Source organism: Eptatretus burgeri, chromosome 3 (assembly GCF_056783735.1).
Source record: "Eptatretus burgeri isolate ZD-2024b chromosome 3, Ebu_testis_v1, whole genome shotgun sequence".
In the NCBI taxonomy this organism is placed as follows: domain Eukaryota; kingdom Metazoa; phylum Chordata; class Myxini; order Myxiniformes; family Myxinidae; genus Eptatretus; species Eptatretus burgeri.
In genome coordinates this window covers 76,655,716-76,682,093 of record NC_140963.1, presented here as the reverse complement: position 1 = coordinate 76,682,093, position 26,378 = coordinate 76,655,716, and the positions used below count along the sequence as shown (strand labels likewise).

The following is a 26,378-nucleotide window of genomic DNA, read 5'->3' as shown; positions in this document are numbered from 1 at the left end:
TGGAAATAAGTTGGAGATGGTACCACCGCATCTCACAGCACTCTCAGTACCAGAGTAGAGTTCAGAGATCAGATTGATCAGTTTTGGTGGCACCCCACGAAGACCAAGAATCCTCCAGAGGGCATCCCGATTCAATGAATCAAACGTTTGCAGAGATCAACAGAGGCTGCAAGCAGCCCCTGCCGAAACTCTCATCTGCGTTTAATGAGGATCCGAAGGGCAAGGATATGGTCAATCATTGACTTCTTTGGTGTAACGCCTGACTGCTCTGGGTGCTGGTGCTCAAGCAGATGGTAGCGAACCCGAACAAGAATTATCTGAGCAAAGACCTTGCCCGGCACCGAGAGCAGCATCACCCCTCGGTAGTTGTTGCAGTCCTGGTGCTCACCCTTCACTTTCCAGCGAGGGACAACAAGGCCCTTCTTTCAGTCAGTCGGGATGATGCCTGTGTTCCAGGCAGAGCACAGAACTGCATGCAATGACATGAATACAGCATTTCCACCAGTCTTGAGAAGATCGGCATGGATGCCACAAATCCCAGGACCTTTAGCCCATTTCAACAGATTCACTGCAGCCTGTGTTTCCACAAATGAAGGTGGGTCATCGTTGATTGGAGGGTCAGCAAGAGGGATAGCAACACCTCTGACAACCAACACAACAGCTTCTGGATCAGCCTTGTACAGCCACTCAAAGTAAGTGGCCCAGGGGGCCTTCACTTCAGATTTCTCTCTGAAGAGCCCATCACCTTCTGCTCTTACTGCAGTACACCAAGGGATGGGCTTGAAGGAACGCAATGCGTGAATTCCCCTGAAAGCAGGACAAGAACGACGTGACCACAGGTGATGCTCTACCCTCCCACAGATTATCTCGGCCTCCTTGTCCACCCTCAGCGCATGTACCATTTTACGCCTCAACTCCCTAAACAGCTCAGCTGTGCCATTAAGCCTGGCCCTGCGACTGGTCAATGGCATCCAGTGTCCCTTGAGAGACAAAATTCTTCTTCGCCCTTCTGTGAGTTCCGAGATATCGACCAGCAACATCATGTTTGGTGGACTTGAAGGCACTCCACAACTCTTCAGGATTCCCCAAAGTACCAAGACTCCCCAAATCCCCACTCAGCCTGTTCGCAAACTCCTCAGCTCACCTCTCATTCTTGAGCTTGCCAACATCCCACCTATGCTGGGATGGTACCATTTTCCCGGATTGAAGCTGCATCTTCAGAGTTGCTGCACCAAACCTGTGGGCGGTATTGAGGAATTGAGCACTCCGGTAGATCCTGCAGTTCTGAATCATCCTCCAGCACGCATCAATGAGCACCTGGTCAATCTCCTTTGCCACACCACCAGCGTTTGAATACCAAGTCCAGTGATCAGCCAGTCGGTGCTGAAACCATGAATCAGCCACCCTCAGTACATGACTTCTTGTAAAGTCAAGGAACTTCATGCTATTCTGGTTCACAGTTCCAGACCCGTGGGGGCCAACACATGTCTCATAACTATGCCTATCAGATCCAATCGATGCATTGAATTCCCCCAAGATGAGAAGAGTTTCTCTCCTGGGGCACTGATCAACTACAGGCTCGAGAGTGGCATAGAATGTATCCTTCATGGTGAGATCACTTGCCTCAGTCGGAGCATGTCGGAAACGACACCAAAGGAGTGACAAATCCTTGGTCTTATAACACCTCGTTGACCAGTGTTACCTCATTTATCATTTGAGTCAGCTTATTGGACACAGCCACAACAACTTCTTGGGCATGGTAACCATCAGAGTGACCAGAGCAATAGTAGGTGCAACCACCAGCTATGATCTTGCCACTATCTGGTCTTCGAACTTCAGAGAGTGCTGCCATACCGATGTTCAAATGCTTGAGCTCAGATGATAAAAGACAGATGACCATCCCTCTTCGGGAAAGGACATTCCAGGCACCCACCCAAAGGGACTGCCTCAGGTTAACCCAAGGAGACCGCCGTCTGGTGGCCAACACCTCAGCACCACCACAACACACACTCCTGCAATCTGACCCGGGAAGGTTACCTCATGGTTTTCCTCCTGTCATAAAAGAGTGGGGGTCTCGAAGGCTTTGCCCCAATCCCATTATCCGGTGAGCTACCCTTTAAAGGGAAGCTGCACAGGAGGTACTCCCACGCAGTGGGTTTTCAGATTTCTTTGTGTTTTTGTGTTTTTTTTTGTGGAGTGAAGAGTTTTACTGTGGCTGGAGTGCAAATCCTACCACCAATCTCTGAAAAAATAGTAACCCAACTGCAGGAGGACATCTACAGACACAGTTGAGCACTCGATATGAATGGCCATTGGCTCACAAAGAGCTCTTCTGCCCTTTGATAGGTTTTGTTTTTAATCCTGCTGGGTGTCCATATCATGCCCTCCTCACCAGGATACCTGGTGGAGGAGATGGTTTCATCACCGACAACCCAACCATGAAACAGGTTAGTGCAGGTTTACATGGTACCTGTAGCAAGTCACCAATCTAACCTGACCTGTCCTGACAATAATACAGGGTGTTTCAAAAAGAGTGACATAACTTTAAATGTTTATTTACAAAAAACAGAAACCTCAGGAATGTGAACCAAACATTTCTTGAAAGCTTATGACATGGTATTTTCTATCACTAATTGCTATTACAGAAAGTCACTGTTAGAGTTAATGAGAGCCCAAGGTCTAAAATTGGCACTTCCGCAAAAATCTTGTAAATGACGTTCTCAACGTGTGCCCTTCCGTGGTTCAGACAGGCATTGATCCTGACTCCAAAGTTCTGTCCAACTTTCCTGTCGGTCTCATGTGGCACTGCATGGAGGTAGTCTGCCACCTCCTGCTTCAGATCATCCAGTGTAGCAGGGTGGTTGGCATAGACAGAGTCCTTGGCAGCCTCCCAGAACCAGTAGTGCATTCTGGGCTGTGGGTTCAAGTCTGGGCTGTGGGGTGCCCAATCATGAGTCGTACCTCTGGCAACGAGGCGGTTTCTAAAGAGCTGCCGCAGGAAAGTGATGGTGCCTCCAGCTGTATGCGGGGGTGCACCATTCTGCATAAACCAGGTCATGCTGAGCTGCTTTGGGGTGACCTTTTGGACTAGATCAATAGGGAACCTCTGGAGCATGGCCCGGTAGTGCTCACCGTTGATCCTTACCATTCTGTTGTTATTCTCAAACCAGTAAGGTCCTAGCATTCCCCATTGATGTAATCGAGATAATACACCTGTTATGAGAAACCATTTTAATGATAAAGGAGATGTTTTTAGACCAGGTGAGTTTATCATCAATTAGACTCATTAAAAAAAAATTAGCTGAGTGAACCAGAATAATGGTGATATTATGAGTTTCATGAAGGTTTGTGCTGTTACCAGATTTATTTGAATTGAAAACTAGAGGGGGAGCACTCGGGAGAGTGCAAAACCTCCGCCGCCAATACTGCTGGGTCACTCAAGTGAACCTTATATCTTATTCATTAAATATGATGTCAACAGTGCTGACAAAGTTATAGTTCTTTTCTCCATTTTTTTTTGGGGGGGAGGGGGGGTTGGAAATCACTTATAACATGTAGAAATGCAAAAAAAAGAAATCGAAATTTTGTTGAAAAAAAAGTTGAAAAAATTTTTTTTCTCTAACAATTTTTTTTGGGGGGTTTGGAAATCACTTAAAACATGTAGAAATGCAAACAAAAAATTTTTTTCCTCTAACAATTTTTTGGGGGGGTTGGAAATCACTTAAAACATGTAGAAATGCAAAAAAAAAAATTTTCTTTTTTGTTTGGGGGGGGTAACAATTTTTTTTGGGGGGAGGTGGAAATCACTTAAAACATGTAGAAATGCAAACAAAAATTTTTTTTGGGGTCACAGTTGGAAATCACTTAAAACATGAAGAAATGCAAGAAAAAAAATTTTCTATAAATTTTTTTGGGGGTGGGTGGAGATCACTTAAAACATGTAGAAATGCAAAAAAAAAATTTTTTTCTTTTTTTTTTTTTGGGGGGGGGGGGTTGGAAATCACTTAAAACATGTAGAAATGCAAAAAAAAAAAATTTTTTCTCTAACATTTTTTGGGGGGGGGTAACAATTTTTTGGGGGGGTTGGAAATCACTTAAAACATGTAGAAATGCAAAAAAAATTCTCTTTTTTTGGGGGGGGTAACAATTTTTTTTGGGGGGGGTTTGAAATCACTTAAAACATATAGAAATGCAAAAAAAAAATTCTCTAACAATTTTTTTTTGGGGGGGGGGGACCGAGTCCAAAATTTAATGGCATGATCCTTGGACCATATCTAACCCCCCCCACCAAGTTTCGTCGAAATCCGTCGAGGAGTTTTTTTCCGTAATACTGTTCACAAACAAACAAACAAACAAACAAACAGAAAGGGGTGAAAACAGTAACCTCCATCCATCTTCGAAGATGGCGGAGGTTAAAGATCATGTACTTGGTTTTATTATGGTATAAAGAAAGTTTGTTTGCTTTGAAGCAGGAGACCTTATTTAGTTTTGCAGTTTAAAGTATTGACGAAGGAATCATAATTTGAATTGGAGCACAGTGTATGATTGTGGTGTCATTTGCAAATCATGTAAGTTGCAAAAGGAAAGAAGAAGAATGTAAGTCATTAACATACAGGAGAAAAAGGAGAGGACCAATGATAGAGCCTTGTGGAACTTGTGTACAATGGCTTTCCGGCTGGAATCGTGACTTATTATTATTATTATTATTATTAACAGTCGTGAATTGTTGACTGTTATTAATATAATAAGCAATACCCCTGATAGCATAATATTCAAACTTAGATAAGAGAATACTTTGGTCAATTGTGTCGAAAGCTTTTGACAGATCAATAAGAATGCAAGCGGTTGCCATTTCGTTCCAAACTGTGTCGGTGCGTTTATCAACTGGTTACATAATTGCTAAGTCAGTGGAATGTTTACATCTAATGCCGAACTGTTGGTCATAAAGAAGGTTGAATGGACAGAGATATGACAGAAGTAAATAGACACCTTAAATTTATTCATTTCATCCATAGAAAGTAAGTTTTACTTAGCAATTTGTACTTGTATTCAACTATTTATTTGCAGAAACGAGTTCCTGGGTCTCGTATGACAATTAACAATGCCTCAAACCCAGGGAGTACACGACTTTTGCGATTTTCAAAGATGACAAATTGTTGGCCAATTGGAAGATGGCGTCAAACAGCGTCAGATAGCTCAGAACCTTGGCATTCCACTTTCTATGGTCAATCGGGTGATTGTGCAATTCACCAGCGAAGGTAAGGAATCTACAGCTTCCCATTCTGGTCGACCTGGGCCCTCAGAATGGTGTCTTCGAGCTGTCAAGCGTTCCATTGAGAAAACTCCCCGTTGCAAGACAGCAGATGTTGCGGAAGAGGTCCAAGTTAGCTCAAGAACTGCAGTGCAGTAGCTTCATCAACTGGGCTACTATGGGTGAGCAGTGAGGAGAAAACCTCTTCTTAGACCAGCCAACATCCAAAGGAGAAAGAAGTGGGCTGACGAGATGGCCACCAGAGTTTTGGCAAACTGCCATTTTTTCAGACGAGTCCCAATTTGCTCAATTTTCTGAGAGTGGATGCTTATGGGTGTGGAGACTTCCCAGGCAAGAGTTCTCTTTGAACCGATTGCAGCCAACTGTCAAACATGGTGGTTCTTCAGTGATGGTGTGGGGAGCAATCAGGAGCGCTGGTCGGTCAGAGCTTGTGTGGAATGTGATGGCAACATCAACTCTACAATATACATTTCTATCCTTGAGGATGGGCATCTCCCTGTTTTCTCCACTGGTCAGATGGTCAACAACAACACTCTGTTCATGGAAGATGGAGCTCCATGCCACACTCCAAAAATGACCAAAGAATGGCAAGTCAAAAATGGGATCAAGCAACTTCCATGGCCAAGTCAGTCTCCTGACATGAATCCCATTGAACACCTCTGGGCCATATTGGATCGAACTGTGTGGAAAAATTCCAGGAAACCAACATCATGGGCAGAATAGATAAACCTTTTGCGTGAAGCCTGGGCAGAAATCCCACAAGAGAAAATTTCAGACTCGTTAGTTCTATGTCTGAAAGAGTAAACGCGTTGAAATCTGCAAATTTCAAGTCTATCAAATACTTGTGTATATATTAAAATAGATCAAATGTACTACAAATGTTCAATAAATAAATTCTTTAAAAATCACGGTGTCTATTCACTTGTCATCTCTCTGGAGAGATAAACTTGGAAAGACAGTTATAAACTCGAGGGGAAGCACTCGGTAGAGTGCAAAACCTCCGCCGCCAATACTGCTGGGTCACTTAAGTGAACCTGATATCCGATTCATTGTAGGTCAAAACGGATCAGACTCTACTGAACCACGATTGAATAAACTAAACTAGATCAACGCGCATGTAGAAATGCCAAAAAAAAAAATCGAATTTGTTTTGAAAAAAAAGTTGCAAATTTTTTTTTTCTCTAACAAATTTTTTTTTTGAGGGGGGGGGTTGGAAATCACTTAAAACGTGTAGAAATGTAAAAAAAAAAAATTAAATACTTTTCAAATAAAATCGAAATTATTTTGAAAAAAAGTTGCAAAATTTTTTTTTTTTCCTCCAACAATTTTTTTTTTGGTTGGAAATCACTTAAAACATGAAGAAATGCAAAAACAAAAATTCAAATATTTTTTCAAAATGGCCGCCATAGCGGCCATATTGGACTTTGGATCAAGTCCAAAATCTAATAGCATGATCCTTGGACCATACCTAATCCCCCCACCAAGTTTCGTCGAAATCCGTCCAGGAGTTTTTCCGTAATACTGTTCACACACAAACAAACAAACAAACATACATGGGTGAAAACAGTAACCTCCATTCATCTTCGATGGCGATGGCGGTCTTTCGAAGATTTTCGAAGAAAGAGGAGGCATATAAATAGGTCGATTAATTGTGAACTGCCCGTTTATCGGCTCATTTGAAGATGGGAATAACTTTTTTGACTTTAAGAGGAGAAGGGACAGATACATAAGGTAGAAGATTGAAGATAAAGGCAATAGGTCGAGAAATGAAGGAAATCACAGCTTTAACCACTGATAAATTGATTCCATAAAACCCATAACTAATGGTCTTGTTTCGCTCTTTACCTATTTGAATAATTTCATAAGATTGAGTCGGTGTTATGAAATATAGAGCCATTTGGGTGATGGAGATAATCAGTAAAAATTGTGACAAAGGGAAAACATGTTTTTAGAATTTTTTTTTACAAATTAATTGAAAATGAAAAGCTAAAATGTTTTGCATCAATAAGTATTCAACCCCCGAGTCGATACTTCATAGAAGCACCTTTGGCAGCAATTACTGTTTCGAGTCCTCTTGGGTATGTCTGTATCATCTTTGCAAATCTGGATTTGGGGATTTTCTCCCTTTCTTCCTTGCAGATTTGTTCAAGCTCTGTCAAGTTGGATGGGCAGCATCGGTGAACAGCAATCTTCAATTCTTTCCACAGATTCTCAATGGGATTCAAGTCTGGGCTTTGGTTGGGCCACTTGATGACTTTCGCATTCTTGTTTTGAAGCCATCCCAGTGTTGCATTGGCTGTATGCTTGGGGTCATTGTCCTGTTGGAATGGAAATCTTTGCCACAGTCGAAGGTCTTTTGCACTCTGAAGCAGGTTCTCAAGGATTTTGCTGTGTATAGCTCCATTCGTTGTTTACTCTCTCCTTAAAAGTCTCCCAGTCCCTGCTGCTGAAAAGCATCCCCGTAGCATGATGCTGCCGCCACCATGCTTCACAGTAGGGATGGTGTTAGATGGGTGATGAACTGTGCTTGGTTTCTGCCAAATGTAGTGCTTTCCATTCAGGTCAAAGAGTTCAATTTTCGTCTCATCAGACCACAGAATCTTTTTCCTCATGCTCTCAGAGTCGTTCTCATACCTTTTTGCAAAATCCAGTCGTGCTGTCATGTGACTTTTTCTCAGGAGTGGCTTCCATATAGCACTCACCCATAAAGCCTAGATTTGTGAAGTGCTGCAGAGACGGCTGTCCTTCCGGCAGGTTCTCCCATCTCAGCCAAGGAACTCTGTAGTTCTGTCAGAGTGGTCATTGAGCAACAGGGCAAGAAGGACCTTGGTCAGGGAGGTGACCAAGAACCCAGTTTGGTCGGATGGCCAGCTCTTGGAAGAGCCTGGGTAGCTCCATATTCTTTCCATTTCTGATGATGGAGCTCACTGTGCTCTTGAAAACTTTCAACACACTATAAATTGTTTTATACCCTTCTGTATATCTATGCCTCCTCACAATTCTATCTCGGAGTTCTACGGACAGTTCGTTGGACTTCCCCAGGCAAAAATAGCATTATTTTCCTGAAGTTTTTTTAATAATTAAAAAGGGCATGTGGTGAGGGAAGAGTATTGATTATGGGGGATTTTAACTTGCCAGGGATAGAATGGTTCCAGGAACAGGGGAAGGGCAGAGCAGATGAGGATTTCCTAGTTTTAGTCCAGGGTTGCTTTTTAACCCAGTTTGTAGAGAAGTCCACAAGGGGGAATGCAGTGTTAGACCTCCTTTTAAGTAACGATCCCAATATGGCGGAGGAGGTGGAGGTCAGGAAGCATTTCGGAGCAAGTGACCATAACATTGTGTGTGCAAAGATTCTGTTGAGGGTTAGAGTTCAGGATAGTAGGGTTAGGCTATTAGATTTCAGGAAGGTAAACTTTGAGGGTATGAGGAGAGAATTGGGTGTTGTCGATTGGGAGACTAAAAACAGGACAATCAGCATCAGAGAAATGGGAAACCTTCAAGGACCAAATGTGTAGAGTGCAGAGTAAGTACATTCCAATGAGGTGTAAAACTAGAAGCAGAAAGAGACCAGGGTGGTTGAGCAGTGAGATAAGGAATGCTCTGAAGGAGAAGCAGAAGGCATTTATTAGGTTTAAAATAACAGGACTGTAGTGAGATTTATATCACTATTGCAGTAAACAGAGGTAAGTTAAGAAAATAACTCAGCAAGCCAAAAGAGAGCGGATGAGAAAGGCATGACTAAGAATATTAAACAAAATAACAAGGCTTTCTTCATGTATATCGGGGGAAAAAAACATGTTAGGACCAGTGTGGGCCCATTGAGGAACAGCACCAGGAGAGTGGTCAGTGATGAAAGTGAGATGGCAGGCTTATTAAACAGGTATTTTTCTTCAACTTTTACACAAGAACAGTCAGGAGAATTATAGCAAGGTTCACCGTCCGTCCGTCTGTCTGTTCCCAGGTACCGCAAAAACGGCTGATCCAATCGCAACCATTTTTTGGGTGTGTAATCCTGCGACCCCTTGGAGTAAAACAGGCATAAACATAATAACATGACCCCTTGACGGCTCCCGTAGAGAGCGGGTGCTTCTAGTTGTTAAAAGGAGAAGTGTGTGCGTGTGTGTGCGTGTGCGTGCGTGTGTGTGCGTGTGTGTGTGTGTGTGTGTGTGTGTGTGTGTGTGTGTGTGTGTGTGTGTGTGTGTGTGTGTGTGTGTGTGTGTGAGTGTGCGCGCGCTGCTATTAATATAGAAAATGGCAGGAACTCGACACCTCTTATCCATGCCATGGATATTTCTCGTATCGCCTCTATTTTCATGAGTCTGATTTGCATTCAGGAGCACAGCAACTATGGTTAACCATTTTAAAATAGCTACTCTTTCGTTTAAATGCTGAAAATTATGTTTAAAAGACTATTTGAATTCGAGATTTTTCCGCTAGCAATGGCAGGTTAAAAGTGATCATGCTAGCAGAAATGAGTTGCTGAAAACACACACAGCGCACATGCAGAAGGTCTCATTAACATTCATAGATCATTTCCAAAAGCCCGTATTGTAAGCTTGATCCCACTGAATTTCAACAAAAATGTGCTCATCATCATTGGAAGATTGCATGAGCTCTGATGTTATACTTATTAAGATTATTTATATACAATGACAGAGTGAAGTGATGTGTCTGTTTCAGGGAGATCCTGGTGTTGACAGTTCTGAAACTGGACCAAATGGAGAACGTGGAGTCCCTGGAGCTCAGGTAGAAAATATCTTTTATCCGCAAGGACACAATATTTACCTCGGGAACAATGGTTGTGCAGGATAAAGTGGAGATTTCAAACTTTGTGGACAATGGGGTTCAATGAACCCGAGTTCTAATGGAAGTAAAAAAAAACAGAAAAAAAAGCTTTGTCCCTTTTCACTCCACACACGCGAAGAAAAAGCACAGTTAAGAAAATGGTTCATGTCTGTCTGTCTCTCTGTCCATATTATTCATTTGTACACTTTCCCATGACTTGTAAAGTCATTGCTGCAAATTAAAAAATCTTCGTAAATTATGTCGCATCTAAAACATCCTCATCAACTCGCTCTTACTGCTCCCCATCTACTTAAAGATTGCTGTTTCCTTCCTTCTTTTCTTTCCTTCTCTTCGTACATACCTCCGTGTCTCCTCCTTGGGTTCACCTGCTATCCCCACTGCTTCAGTGTCAATGTATTTCCCTCTACCCCGACCTCACACTTACATGAGCCGAGACCGTGTGTACCATAAAGAGGGACCTTATAGCATCATGAACCTTGGGTTCAGCTCAAAACGCAAACAAAGCAAACATAAAAGTTAAGTTTTTTTTTCGTTCATCATTCTTTACCAATTAATACGCTTTCGAGCAAACGTATTAATAAGTATATGGTATTCATAGAATACTTACCCTGCGCAGTCAACGGTTTTGGAGGTATCGATGTGCAATGTTTTTCGGTTTTTCCAAGATGGTCCCGTAGGGAGCGGGTGCTTCTAGTTGTTAAAAGGAGAAGTGTGTGTGTCACATGACCTATGACATCATGCTGCTCATTAAAATATTTTGTAGGAGGAGGTGCTCCTATGGTGATAATTTTGTGTAAATCGGACCAAGAATTGCAGAGACATAAAATTCATACTGATCAAATCAAGCCTTGTACTTGTTGAATTATGACGTCATAACGAAGGTGCCGATGACATCATCATTAACATATCTTATTCTCCAAGGGGAGTACTTCACAATAAGACATGTTTCAATTTTTTTCCATTGAGTGGTTTGGGAGATATAGAGGTGTAACGTTTTTCCAAGATGGAGTCTGTACCACGTGACCTATGACGTCATTATGAATAAAAATGTTTTACAGGCGGAGGCACTCCTGCGGTAAAATTTAGTGTCAATCAGATTAACGGTTGCTGAGAAAATGAATTTTTAAAATGCAGACGCGCACATACGCACGCACGCCACACATACGCACGTACGCCACACATACGCACGCCACACATACGCACGCACGCCACACATACGCACGCATGCCACACATATGCACGTACGCCACACATATGCACGTACGCCACACATACGCACGTACGCCACACATACGCATGTACTCCACACATACGCACGTACGCCACACATACGCACGTACGCCACACATACGCACGTACGCCACACATACACACGTACGCCACACATACGCACGCACGCCACACATAAGCACGCACGCCACACATACGCACGTACGCCACACATACGCACGCCACACATACGCACGCACGCCACACATACGCACGCATGCCACACATATGCACGTACGCCACACATACGCACGTACGCCACACATACGCACGTACGCCACACATACGCACGTACTCCACACATACGCACGTACGCCACACATACGCACGTACGCCACACATACGCACGTACGCCACACATACGCACGTACGCCACACATACGCACGTACGCCACACATACGCACGTACGCCACACATACGCACGTACGCCACACATACGCACGTACGCCACACACATACGCACGCACGCCACACATACGCACGTACGCCACACATACGCACGTACGCCACACATACGCACGTACGCCACACATACGCACGTACGCCACACATACGCACGTACGCCACACATACGCACGTACGCCACACATACGCACGTACGCCACACATACGCACGTACGCCACACATACGCACGTACGCCACACATACGCACGTACGCCACACATACGCACGTACGCCACACATACGCACGTACGCCACACATACGCACGTACGCACCCGAATGCCTAACCCTGCTTTTCATTTCGCGAGCGCAGGGTAATGATTGCAAACATGTTTCCAAGTAACTTCAACGCAGGAGATCATTCGGCCCATCAAGCCTGTGCAATCGTGCCAATATCTAAGTATGCTTTACTGTTTTTGTTTGTGCTATCACTATCTACCATCTACTTTTTCTGCTGTCACTACCTTTGCAGGGAGAATTTTAAATGCATTTCTTACTCTCTGAATGAAAGACCCCTACCTTATTACTGGGCTATTAACTCTCCTCTGCTTTACTCTTAAACTGGGCCCCTGGCCATGTCAGTGTCAATTCTGCTGAAAAACTCACCTGCACTTATTTTATCTGTACCATACATTACCTTAAACATCTCCATCAGATCTTCTCACAATCACCTCCTTTATAATGTAAAAAGTCCTGTCTCCTTCAGCCATTCCTTATAGCTTAGTCTAGCTCGGCCTCGAATCATCTACTTGCTCTACATTGTATACTTTCTATGGCAGCCATGTCTTTCCTTAGATGTGGTGATCAAAACTGAGCAATTATTCCAGATGAGACCCCGCTAAAGTCCTGTGCAGAGTTATCATTTCCTCTTTTGATTTATAATTTATCCACCTATATAAAAATCTAAAAGCCTTACCCCCCCCCCCACTGCCCCCATCTCAAATCAGGGGTCAAATATTTCCCACTCTTCGCTGCTGCCCTGATTTGTCAGTGCAGCGTGGCCATTGTAACATTGCCAATCAGCCCCCATGGACCGGCGGTCCTCTCTCTCTCTCTCTGTCTGTCTCTCTCTCTCTCTCTCTCTCTCTCTCTCTCTCTCTCTCTCTCTCTCTCTCTCTCTCTCTCTCTGTCTCTGTCTCTGTCTCTGTCTCTGTCTCTGTCTCTGTCTCTGTCTCTGTCTCTGTCTCTCTCTCTGTCTCTCTATCTGTCTCTGTCTCTATCTGTCTATCTGTCTATCTGTCTCTGTCTCTATCTGTCTATCTGTCTCTGTCTCTATCTGTCTATCTGTCTATCTGTCTCTATCTGTCTGTCTGTCGTCTCTGTCTGTCTGTCTCTATCTGTCTGTCTGTCTCTATCTGTCTGTCTGTCTCTATCTGTCTGTCTGTCTCTATCTGTCTGTCTGTCTCTATCTGTCTGTCTGTCTCTATCTGTCTGTCTGTCTGTCTGTCTGTCTCTCTGTCTATCTGTCCATCTGTCTGTCTCTCTCTCTCTCTCTCTCTCTCTCTCTCTCTCTCTCTCTCTCTCTCTCTCTCTCTCTCTCTCTCTCACTCTAACTCTAACTCTAACTCTAACTCTAACTCTAACTCTAACTCTAACTCTAACTCTAACTCTAACTCTAACTCTAACTCTAACTCTAACTCTAACTCTAACTCTAACTCTAACTCTAACTCTAACTCTAACTCTAACTCTAACTCTCTCTCTAACTCTCTCTCTAACTCTCTCTCTCTAACTCTCTCTCTCTAACTCTCTCTCTCTAACTCTCTCTCTCTCTAACTCTCTCTCTCTAACTCTCTCTCTCTAACTCTCTCTCTCTCTAACTCTCTCTCTCTAACTCTCTCTCTCTAACTCTCTCTCTCTAACTCTCTCTCTCTAACTCTCTCTCTCTAACTCTCTCTCTAACTCTCTCTCTCTAACTCTCTCTCTAACTCTCTCTCTAACTCTCTCTCTAACTCTCTCTCTAACTCTCTCTCTAACTCTCTCTCTCTAACTCTCTCTCTCTAACTCTCTCTCTCTAACTCTCTCTCTCTAACTCTCTCTCTCTAACTCTCTCTCTAACTCTCTCTCTAACTCTCTCTCTAACTCTCTCTCTAACTCTCTCTCTAACTCTCTCTCTAACTCTCTCTCTAACTCTCTCTCTAACTCTCTCTCTAACTCTCTCTCTAACTCTCTCTCTAACTCTCTCTCTAACTCTCTCTCTAACTCTCTCTCTAACTCTCTCTCTAACTCTCTCTCTCTAACTCTCTCTCTCTCTAACTCTCTCTCTAACTCTCTCTAACTCTCTCTCTAACTCTCTCTCTAACTCTAACTCTCTCTAACTCTCTCTCTAACTCTAACTCTCTCTAACTCTCTCTCTAACTCTCTCTCTAACTCTCTCTCTAACTCTAACTCTCTCTAACTCTCTCTCTAACTCTCTCTCTAACTCTAACTCTCTCTAACTCTCTCTCTAACTCTAACTCTCTCTCTAACTCTCTCTCTAACTCTCTCTCTAACTCTCTCTCTAACTCTCTCTAACTCTCTCTAACTCTCTCTAACTCTCTCTCTCTCTAACTCTCTCTCTCTAACTCTCTCTCTCTCTCTAACTCTCTCTCTAACTCTCTCTCTCACTCTAACTCTCTCTCTCTCTCTCTCTCTCTCTAACTCTCTCTCTCTAACCCTCTCTCTCTAACTCTCTCTCTAACGCTAACTCTCTCTAACTCTCTCTCTAACTCTAACTCTCTCTAACTCTCTCTCTAACTCTAACTCTCTCTAACTCTCTCTCTAACTCTCTCTAACTCTCTTTTCTCTCTGTTGTGGCTCTGGCTTCATAAAGGTAGGGGCATACCATCTTGAAAGTGAGGCAACTCTGGGTCGTTCCTGGGAGATCGATCGGCTGTCTCCATGCCAAGGGCCTGTTCGAGAGAACTGTCCGGTGTTATGCAAAAACAACCTAAACCCCTATTAGCTTTACCTATGGCTGCCTAGTACTGTGCTGTCTGCTTACTCCCCACATCTTCTATGACCCCAGAACCTTCTCTTGTGTCACATGCTCCAAGAGTGCTCTTTGCTTCTTTTTGTCGCTATTTTCCTTATTCTTACCCATCCCCAGCACCTTACATTTCCTTATGTTAAATTTCATCTGCCAATCCTTTGCACAATCGATTAAAGTATCCAAACTTTATTGAATGGTCATCCCCCCCTCCAACTCTGATTCCCCACCCTGATGTCTACTTTAACTCCAAGCTTTGCATCATCCTTAAATTTGCAAAGCCTACTCTGAACCCCACTGTCCAAATCATTGATGTAAATTATGAATAATATTGGTCCTGGAACTGATCCCTGGGGCAGCCTGTTCACAGGTGCTCTTTGCTTCCTATCAGAAAGCCAGTTTCTCATCCAGTTGCTACTCTCCCAGCCAATCCACAGGCCCTCATCTTAGCCAACAACTTTATATGTGGTACCCTATCAAACGCATTTTGAAAGTCTAGATAAACTACATGCACGACTGCACTCTCCTTTTCCACCCAGTCAGAAACTGCCCCCATAGAACTCCAATAAATTTGTTAAACAACACCTCCTTTTAGTAAATCTGTGCTGACTACTTTTAATTAGTTTGTATTCATTCAAAAGATCCCGTATCTGGTCCTTAATTTATGTCTCCAATTTCTTCCACACAACTGAAGTCAAACTAACAGGTCTTAAGTTTCCCAATTCTTCTCTGGATCCTTTCTTAAATAAAGGTGTCACATTTGCTACTCCTAATATTCTGGTACCTGTCCCGAATCCAATGAGCTGTTAAAGATATTGGTTAACCTCATGCTTATCAATAGCTCTGCCATCCCCCTCAATATGCTGAGTTGAATATATTATCTGGCCATGGGGCTTTATCATCCCTTAGTTTTCCTAGCTGTTTGTTTCCTTCCTCTCCTCTTACTTGGATCTCCTCTAAAATCCCTTACTCACTTCCAAGATAGATACTCAAAGCTATTGGAAGTTCTACTGACTGCTCTTGTGTAAATATAGAAGCCATTTTTTTCTTCAAATAAGCCCACTATCTCACCTTTATCATCCACCAATTTTTCTGTGCTATTCCTCAAGGGGCCCACACTTAATCTTAATTTGTTCTTAACCCCCTTATATACTGTCAGACCCCACTATTTGCAGGGGATATGTTTCTGGAAAGTGTTGTGAATGTCGAATCTGCGAATGTTGGGGCATTGTTTCAATGGGAAAAAGGGGGATAGGTTCCCGGCAGTTCATGATTCATAAGGTAAAATTAAAAAATCCTGTGAAAAACCACGAATACACCCACGAAAATGTGAATACGCCCTCAAAAAGCCCACAAAAAACCCACGAAAATGTGAATAGACCCACAAAAATCGCACAAAAAACCTCACAAAAATGTGAAAAACTGTGAATATGCTCGTGAAAAACTGCGAAAACGTTAAAAAAAAACCGCGAATACACGAAACACACGGCCGCGAATGTAGAAGCGGGTCGCATTTTATCAACTGCGAATATGCAGGGTCTGCGAATAGCGAATCCACAAATAGCAGGGTCCGACAGTACTTAAAGAATGACTTGCTGTTATGTTTAATTTTTAACTCCACCACCGAAGGTGGATGGTGGTTATGTTCTCACATTTGTATATCTGTCTGTCTGTTTGTACATCTGTTTGTATGTTTGTTTGTCTGCTTGTTTGCTGTGAGTAGGATATCTCAAAACATTGTGGACGGATTCGGATGAAACTTTTTTTGGACAGGTTGGGTGTGTGACAAGGACAGACAGTTTGATTAGATTTTGGTGAAGATCCAGATCCGGATCTGGATGCTATAATTATTGAAGCGATTCTTCACCAATGAGAGAAAAGGCCAACAATGGTATGTAGCGCAATATCTCAAAAAGTACTGGACAGATTCGGTCAAAACTTGGTGCAAAGGTTGAGTGTGCAGCAAGGACAAATTTGTTCTATTTTGGTGAAGATTCTGATCCAGATATGATAGTTTTTAAAGTGATTCTTCACCATTGAGAGATGGTGAAGCCCAAAAAACGATATCCAGTATAGCATGATATTTCAAGATGTTATGGATGAGCTCTGACAAAAGTTTGTGGATCCTGCTCACAGACAAACTAATAAACAGGTGGACAGACAGACAAACACGGGTGAAAACGTAACCTCTGTCCACCTTTTGTTTGGGGGGTGGGGGTGGGGTGGGGAGGGTAAAGATCTAACACTGCACCTCCCCTCGTGGTCTCTTCTGCAAACTCCTTTAAAAAGTAATTCTGGATTAGATCGAGAAAATCATCCTCTGCTCTGCTTTTTCCCCATTCCTGGACCCAATCGACCCCTAGTAAATTAAAATCCCACATAATCAATACTCTTCACTTGGTGTTGGCTTAATGGTTAAGGTGGCAGGCTTGGGATCCTTAGGTCCTAAATTCAAATCCTGCTTTTCCACTGAATTAATACCAGGTGGGGTTGATTACTCAGCCTGTCATCTTTCCAAGGTCGGCAAAATGAGTACCAGCTTGCTGGGAGGATTGAGCCATTCGAGTGTCCTGCTTCGGAGTGGCGACCTTTATCGGATTGTTCCCAATAGCCCAGGAGACTGCTTCGGCAGCACCAACACTCTGTACAGAGTAGGATCCCAATGGATGGATGGAATACTTTCCTTTCCACAGGCCTTGCTGAATTCCTCATGAATCCCTCTCTTCTATTCCTCCCGTATACCAAGAGCTCTATGGATGCAGCCGACATGTATCTCACTATTATTACAGATGGTGACACCCTTTGCTATCTTCTCTTTCCTATTGCACTTTTCAATGCACTTTTGATTGTGGTTTACCCAGGGTTTTTTGAAGATCATGTTTCATATCCTTGAGTAAGCAAGAAACTCTAGTTCCTGGAATGTGTGGGATGTGAAGAAAGTTGAAGAGAGACTAAACAGTTTGGTGGTTGTTTAACGTCATGTGGTGTTGATTGTGAATGTTTATTTTAATGTGCTGTTGTACGATAACAATGCGAGACTTGTTTTATAAACTCTGCGATGCAGGGCAAGGTTGGGAAGCCCGGTGGTCAGGGAAGTTCTGGTGACGAAGGAAACCTGGTGAGTGCACTTTTGTTCTGCTCGTACAATGCAGTAACTTGCCATAGTTTATTTTAGATGTGTATCATGATCAGCAATTGTTTCAACGATTTGCAATGATGTTGCATTCCATGGATATGTTGTGTTTTCAGGAAGGTTAAGGAGAGAATGATGTACAAGATAAACAGGTGGTGGTGGGAACGGATTTAACATTATAACGGAGGATACAAAATTATTATTATTATTATTATTATTATTATTATATTTTTTTTTTTATGGGGAAATTAAGTTTACAAAAAACTGGTTGTAGTTGGGAAGATCCGTATTCAAAGAGGGAACCACCAATGAATATATCGCTACCCAGCAGGCAAGACTCAGGTGTTTCATTTTTATTGACAGGTATTTATTTGACTCAGGGATTTTAATCGAATGATAGATTTTTCTTAATTGATGTGGATAAGCAAGAGTTTATTGTATTTCTCGACTTTCTAACAAGGAAAAAGATTGCTCGAGAACATTTGGCTTTTTACAAGTCAGTATTGTGTTGTGCTGTTTGCAGGGCATCCCGGGTCCTCGGGGAAGACCAGGTGCAAAGGTAATGTTTTTTATTTATTTATTAATTGGTGTCTCTTTATGACATGTCGCATTCGAATTAGCCAAAGGTGAAAAATATTGGTAATTGATCAGCGATATCCGTATGGGTACCTGAAAGTAGCATGTGCCAGCAGGTGTCTGTCTGTCTCGCAGGGTGAATCCGGGACAGAAGGAGAACCGGGAGCTCCCGGCGAACCAGGAGTGCAGGGCTCACAGGTGATCCAGGGCCTTTTTAATTGTACACCAACATGGAGATGATACAGAAACCAACGCCATGAGTAACTTTACTCCAGGAAGTGGCAACAAGTTTGTCTCTCAAGGAAAACAAATCACGCCATTTACTTAAAAAGTTTCCGCTTGAAACTATTGGCTGGAAACTGCAAGCAGTGATGGATTATGGCCAAAGAATAATGAAAATATCAAAGCAATTTATACTGAGTGCACTCTTCCAATCGTTGTCACCATTTGCTCCAGTTGCTGTTTGAGACTTCATTCCATTGCAGCGATTGGCTCAAAGCCTTGCGACACACAAAGTGAAATCACATTTTCCACTGGCTTTGAGATTTTGACACACATGATCATATGTGACTCATTAAACTTTTCAGTTTCCCATCGGGTGATTTACATAATAACAAAAACAATGTCCCCCATGTGTGCATTCTCTTTGATGTGGTGTGATTGCTGCAGCAGAAGCTGGAGATCTCCGATGCTTATTTTAAACTTGAGACAACCGCCATTAACTCGAAACTTGCAATGCTCAAAATACCAGTCTAACCATGCTGGTGCAGAAGGAAACCACACACTGTAGTGGAGGTGCTTGAAATGACCAATGGAAGTGATTAAGATGACTAACTCGTTAAATGTTCTCAAAGTTAACAACAAGGATTTGAAGCATTCTCTGTAACTTGTACAAGCACTCTTGTAGTGTAAACCATGTGCTGCAAAATGGACCTTTAAAAAATAATTTAGGAATTAATGATCTTTGTATATGTCTGGTGTTGGCTAAATTGGTAAGAGTGGTGGGCTTTTGGGATCCTAGGATCCTGAGTTTAAATCCCACTTGGTTGTTGAATTAATACCAGGTGGGGTTGACTCTGCCTGTCATCCTTCCAAGGTCGGCAAAATGAGTACCAGCTTGCTGGTATCCTGTGTCGGAGTGGCAACCAGTCCAGGATTGTGCCCAATAGCCTTGGAGACTGCTTAGGCAGCACCAACGCTCTGCACAGAGTATGGTTCCCAATGGATCGATGGATCTTTGTACATGGATGTAGTGTGGTAATGGCTTCCATATTTAACCACCTATTGCTAAAATACCTGCTCCTTGGTGTTCATGAATTCAGGCCTGAGGTATAACGGCATGGCTTGAATTGCCTCGAAATCACTAGTTTTGTTTCATCCAATCAACTCGAATTGAAACTCCACATTGCGAATGAATATAAGTGCCACACGTGGTCACGAAGCATGAAATCTGGTCACTCTGCAAATTCCAAAGCAATGGACATGAATGCTATTCCACCTGATGGAGACGTAGCAATGGAGTATTCATCTTTCCCACTGTAAAGTCTTCCTTGCAACCCTGCTTGTTTTGAAAATTGTCCACCATCTCGCTCTCTGTGTCCATCTCAATCACAAGTTGTCTGTCCTGCTCCATGAAGTGTACGCTCTTCTCCTCGCTCTCTACTTTTTTTTTCTCTTCCAGGAACCAATTTCCTCGAGTGGATATGTGATGTGCACTCGTCCTTGTATTTACACCTCTGTAGAAGCTGTTTGAGCACCAAATGTGGTTTTGATGATGTTCTATCATGTACTCGATATTCGTACTTTGTGTGATTGCATGTAATTAGAATAATTTTGTGGAACCGTTATGAGCAGTTCTGATTTTTCAAGGAACGGTTTGGAATAATGCACGATTCTCAGTCTGCAGCTGACTTTTGCAGCCAGATTTGCTTTATGGATGGTCCATGAGGGGTCATGGCTGATGGTGAAGCATAGAAATTGAAGGACTTGTTACATTTATCAGACCTGCATTTCATCCATTCCAGATCATCAGAGAGTGACAGAGCTGTTTCAAGACCAGCAGTGGGATTGGTGACTGTTCGAAACAATGTGGAAACATCAGAAAAGAGGAAGAGAGGGTTTTACTGAGCATCAGAGAGGTCATTAATGGAGAAAAGAACAAGACTGAGCCCAACACACTACCTTGGGGAACTCCAGTCCACCGCCCCCCCCCTCCCCCACCCCCAGACATGGGGAGGAGAGGGTTCCATTGATCATAAAACTCCAACTGCTTGAGTGAAGGAAGTAAGAAATCCAGGAACGAAGGTGGGGCCTTGTATGCCACAGGCAGAGAGTTGACAAGCAAAGCAGAATACCAGACTGTGTCGAATACCAGAGGTATGTCCAAGGAGACGGTCGTGACCTATTCATTGAGATTTAGACTCCTCAACCATTGCTGATAAAGGAACAGCAGCATGCCAGTGTTAAGTAACCCTAGATGGAGTCCAAACCGATGGTCAGAGATTAGGCTGTTTTGAAAACAAAATACTTGACATCAGAAGTAATGAGGATTCTGTGACTTTGCTTATAATTGGAAGGAAGCTTACTGGGTTGTACTCAAGGGGATCAAGTTTTTAGACCTTTCTTGTGTTCATAACTGATGTTTGCTGACTTCCAGGCAGAGAGGTGAGGGCCAATGGAGAAGGACAGAATGAATACAGCAGACAGTGAATAAGTAAAAGCAGCAGAGCAAGATTTGAGACCATTGGAACTGATGCCATCTGGACTACTTTTTATTACATCTTCCACAAAGCAGGGTCAAGGCTGGCAATAATGTTTCCTACCTTCTCAGGTGAGAAGGACCCAAAGTTCAAACAGTGGGTATGAGAGGGGACATGGGGACAGAATGGGATGGATCGAGTGCACGTGATTCAGAGGCAAAGACAGAGTTTAGACATTCTGGCTTATCTTGAGCACAGTCTACATTAATGCCATTTGAGGTGAGGGATGAGATGAAGGGGAGCATACACCAGAGACAGACTTGACAAGGCACCACCGATGACTTGGAGAAAGGAGACTGGTTCGAGAGTTCAGCCTTGAGCTTTGCAAGGATGTTTTCTGGCTTGCCTCTATATGGGCACACACCTGTTGCAAGCCCTAAGGAATAAACCAAAGTTACCCTCAGAGATGGTAGCCCAATCCTGAGAGGGCAGATTGAAGTCCCTGCCAATTGGCCTGAGCAAACAGGGTGAAATGGGCCCTGCCAAGAAAGTGATCAGAAGAGCCAATTGGAGCAGAATAGAAACAAGAGAGATGAAAAGTTCGTCTTTATTAGGACCAGGAGGGCGGATGTAGCAGTAATAGAAATCCGGGACAGGAAGTTTATCGATTTGTTCAAACCGCGGAGTCGTAAAAGACCTTTTGTTGCTGAGCCAAAACCCAACCAGCTGGTATTGTGATGGTTGAAATCGCTGCAGATGATAAACAGAGAGTTGGAATGGGGGATTACGATTTTAACCATGTTAACATTGGGCAGACAGCATGCCACATAGAAAACATTACGTGGTTGCGGAGAGGTATTCAGAGCAAAAGGTATTCCAGAGGGTTAGGAGGAGTTAGTGCAGACAATGGACAATGAGGAATGGAGCTGTTGACATAAAGAGCACTGCCACCTCTGGAATAGCGGAGGGGCCTGTTGAAAGCGGGAGAATAGCCAGGGCGAGAGACAGAATAATTGGAGAAATTTCGTGAGAATAATGTTTCTGTTAAACATACAATGTTTAGAGCTGCAACTGTAACCTTAATGGAAAGATTGGTAATATTAGATCAAAGACCTCAAATATTGATGAACCACATTGTGAAGGAGTGGGTGAGGGGGAGATTATGAGCTGGCGGGGGCTGCGGGGAACATGTTGGGGGCTGAATGCTGTCTTGCATACTTCCTCCAGGAATTATCTTTGTTAACTTGAAGGAGGGTGTCTCTTCTCTCTCTCTCTCTCTCTCTCTCTCTCTCTCTCTCTCTCTCTCTCTCTCTCTCTCTCTCTCTCTCTCTCTCTCTCTCTCTCTCTCTCTCTCTCTCTCTCTCTCTCTCTCTCTCTCTCTCTCTCTCTCTCTCTCTCTCTCTCTCTCTCTCTCTCTCTCTCTCTCTCTCTCTCTCTCTCTCTCTCTCTCTCTCTCTCTCTCTCTCTCTCTCTCTCTCTCTCCCTCTCTCTCTCTTTCATGTTTTCACTTCCAGGGAGTTCAAGGGAAACCAGGCAAAGAAGGAAGACCAGGAGAGTCAGGAATGCGGGGACCCAGGGTACTGCCTGAGCACCCATACACTCCAGAAGCACCTCAAACAATACATTCAGCAATAAGCCAACAGCATGCTGTTTGTAACCCACTCTTGATATGCAAACTCATGTCACCTGTGTTGCTGTTCTGCATATTGCTCTTACCCTGCAGCACCATGCACCACTCTCACATCACTGCACAATAAGCATCACTCTCTCAGACCCAGGCAATTGGTGCTTTGTTTTTCCTCCAGGGTTCGCTTGGGAAAAAGGGGAAAAGTGGTGATGAAGGGCAGCTAGGACGCAGAGGTCCAAAGGTATGACCAAAGTCATCAATCTTTATATCCCATTTATATATCTTCTAAAACCTCTACGTGGGAACATGATAGATATATCATTGTCTGAGAATTATTTTGCTTCCTTATTTTCATTGCTTTTCCAATGCACTTCAAGTTGTTTTAAGCATCCGTGGTTCTATGGAGTCGTCCCAACTTAGAAACCACCAAACGATAGCTTTTTCATCTTTTGGTCTCATCATCTTGGAGTCTTTTCTGAGTTGAGTGAAAAGTAATGCGGAAGATTAAATTAAGCTTTTCTTTCATGATTCCTGAGTTTATTGAATGTGACATCATGTAATAACACACGATAGATGCGGGTTGGTCATGTTTTTGAAGCTCCAGAGTAGAGATGATTAAGCAGTGTTAAAGTGTAAGTCAGACAAGGGGTTCTACAGGGTGTCATCCCAACGAAAGGAAAAGCAGATTTGCACTGTACTAAATGCACTAAACGACTAAATGCACTGCAGACCATTGTGCATCCCTTCCAGTAAAGGAAGCAAACATCTCGCCTGTAATCTAATCCATCCTTCCAGATGTTATTATAATAGCAATAACAACAATAATAATAATAATAATAATAATATTGTACAAGTTTCAGCATTCGGTTTTCACTTCCTTGAATGGAATGTACATTTCATACCTCGGCTAGCTAGTACACGAAACAGATCTAAAGACAATGGAGACAGCGATTAAAAGGCATATATTGTACAATGTCACCTGGTTGAATTTGTTCCTCTTTTGTACCTTTTATATTATCTCGGCCTACACGTACACTTGTGACTCTCTTTTGAGTTGTACTGTTATCCACCACAACCATTCCGAGTAAACTGTTCCACAAACTAAATGCTCTTATTCCTCAACCTCCTGACTCTTTTTATCTCCTTTCTTTCTTGTTTTTATGTTTAAAACTGTCACCTCATCCTGTCTTTCCATCAAGTCAAACACTTGAATCAAATTTATTTATCTTTTGTCATCTTAAATTCTTAAATTACATCTCTCCTCTTTGGAGACTTCTACATATTGCAGCACATTTAGAAGAAAAGACAATTTGTGATTTTAATTGTTTTTTCCTTTAAACTCCCCCTTTCCTCCCCATCCCAAATATTCCACAAAAAACCCTCTTCCCTCCCATCCCTCCTGGTTAAGCTTCCAAAATCCAGGCTGTCTGCACACCTCCACTTTTTTTTATACCTCGCTTCACCCATTTATGCAACCACATTCCTGTGGCTGTTCTGTCTCGCTCTTCCCTTCGGGATTCAAGCAAGCAGTGCACCGCCATCTCTTGTCATTCCCAATTTTGACCCATGATCTTTATTACCTCATTTAACCTTTCCTGACCCAACCATCTTACTTGCTTGTTTCAGTGTTTCCTCCCCCCTTCCTATTCATCTTATCCTGCCTCGTTCATTCCCTTGATGTTTGTCCCACTGTCAGTTATTCCTTCCTCTTCCATAAATCTTGCTCCTGTAAAGAAAAAGAAAAAAACCTTTTAAAAACCTTAATTTACACTTTTCTGCTCATGACCTCCTCCTCTCCCTTGTCTTTCCGATCCCCTCTTCACCTTCTCTTCATAAATTCATTTTTATACGCCCGATATATATATATATATATATATATATATATATATATATATATATATATATATATATATATATATATATATATATATATATATATATATATATATATATATATCGAGGCGTATTATGATACCGGTCGTCTGTCCGTCCGTCTGTCCGTTCCTGTCTGCACTCTAACCCCCAAAGTTTTCAACTTTCATGTTTCATATTTGGTACATAGGTACAGACTGTGGAGATGGTGTGTCGCGACATACGTTCATCATCTAAAGTGGTTGCCATGGCAACCAGGATGCTGTTTTCCATGTAGTCGCACAATTCTGTATATACCTTCTTGTTCGGGCGTATATTGTGCTCACTTGAGCTCTTGTTCACAATTTATTTCCATCTCCATCCACCCCGTTCTTCACTTCCTGTTTATGTTAAACTCGGCGTGCCGACCCGTCGCTTTGCTATCGGGTTTTATTCAAAAGACAGCATGTTGTACTTCAATAAACATTTTGTTTATCTTTTTGTCAGTTTATAACACGTAATAATTGTTGTCACAATTTTATGTATTTTTCTATTACTTCAAGGAATATTACTAGATATAATTTTGTGTTCTCCTTCTGTGTCCTTCTAAAAGGTTCCTGCTGTCATAGAGTAATAAGTGTTACCGTTGGAACCTCTTGAGTCGGCTCCCATTCCCACTTATTCTTCCTCAATCCTTGAAAGAGGTGCTTTGAAAACAGGTATCACAATGATTAAATGGACATTAATTTTTGTTCCAAGTAAATCGATTATTAGGTTTACAACGGTACCATTTTTATTATTCTACAACAACAGGAACCCCTCAGTATGAAGTGTGTGTGAAGCGCGCGCACGCGTCACACACACACACACGCACACACACACACACACGCACACGCACACGCACACACACACACACACACACGCTTCTCCTTTTAGTCATAGAAGCAGGTGGCTAAGCCCATGTGACCCTGGAAACATGCAATATTAGTAGAAAATCGTGAGCTACCATGTGACGTCATCACCAATTCATTCGAATCATGCACCCAGACCCCTAAAATACATACTAGAACCCTATTTGCCTTGTTTATTGCTTCTGGATGCCATGCCAATCTCTCAAGATGTTAAATAATTCGATCCAAGTCTTTCTTGGCTCCCAACCGTGCTCCATAGAAACTCCGATCACAAAACGTTTTTATTGTGCAATGTCACGTACATACCTTAATTACCTTACACAGGGTGACCCAGGGGCTTTGGGAGAAAAAGGCCATGTTGGAACAGTCGGACCACGAGGAGAAAATGTGAGTTTGGATTTACTTGTGTTCGATTGCTTTATACATCTATTTATAATTCCAGCAATGTGTGTGTGTGTGTGTGTGTGTGTGTGTGTGTGTGTGTGTGTGTGTGTGTGTGTGTGTGTGTGTGTGTGTGTGTGTGTGTGTGTGTGACCGCTGTTTCTCGACAACCGCTGGTCCGATCTAATTGAAACTTGCCAGGTATATTGCTGGGGACCTGAGGATGTGCCTTTTCAAGGTTTGATATTAATCGGACGAGTGCTTCCCAAGTTATGGCCATTTATTTACCAACAAATGACAGGAACCGTTGCTGCGGCCATTTTTATCAACCAATGACAGGAAGCGTTGCTGCGTAGCCGTGGTCGATGGGGAAGAGAAACTCAGCCGCGTTCGCCATTACGGGTTTTTTCTCTTCTCCTCTCCTCTCCTCTCCTCTCCTCCGCT

General features: G+C 42.8%; 1 protein-coding gene across 4 annotated transcripts in view; it reads left to right on the top strand.

The window, feature by feature from the left end:
- LOC147030216 (collagen alpha-3(VI) chain-like) overlaps positions 1-26,378 on the top strand; it is a 146,447-nt gene that overhangs the window by 64,595 nt on the left and 55,474 nt on the right. For all 4 annotated transcript variants that reach the window (XM_085874048.1, XM_085874049.1, XM_085874051.1 and 1 more), the window contains exons 17-23: positions 9,953-10,018; positions 17,821-17,874; positions 18,413-18,448; positions 18,601-18,663; positions 22,679-22,741; positions 22,970-23,032; positions 25,878-25,940. In XM_085874048.1, the coding sequence (XP_085730174.1) occupies positions 9,953-10,018; positions 17,821-17,874; positions 18,413-18,448; positions 18,601-18,663; positions 22,679-22,741; positions 22,970-23,032; positions 25,878-25,940 (408 nt within the window). The remainder of the gene's footprint in view (positions 1-9,952; positions 10,019-17,820; positions 17,875-18,412; positions 18,449-18,600; positions 18,664-22,678; positions 22,742-22,969; positions 23,033-25,877; positions 25,941-26,378) is intronic.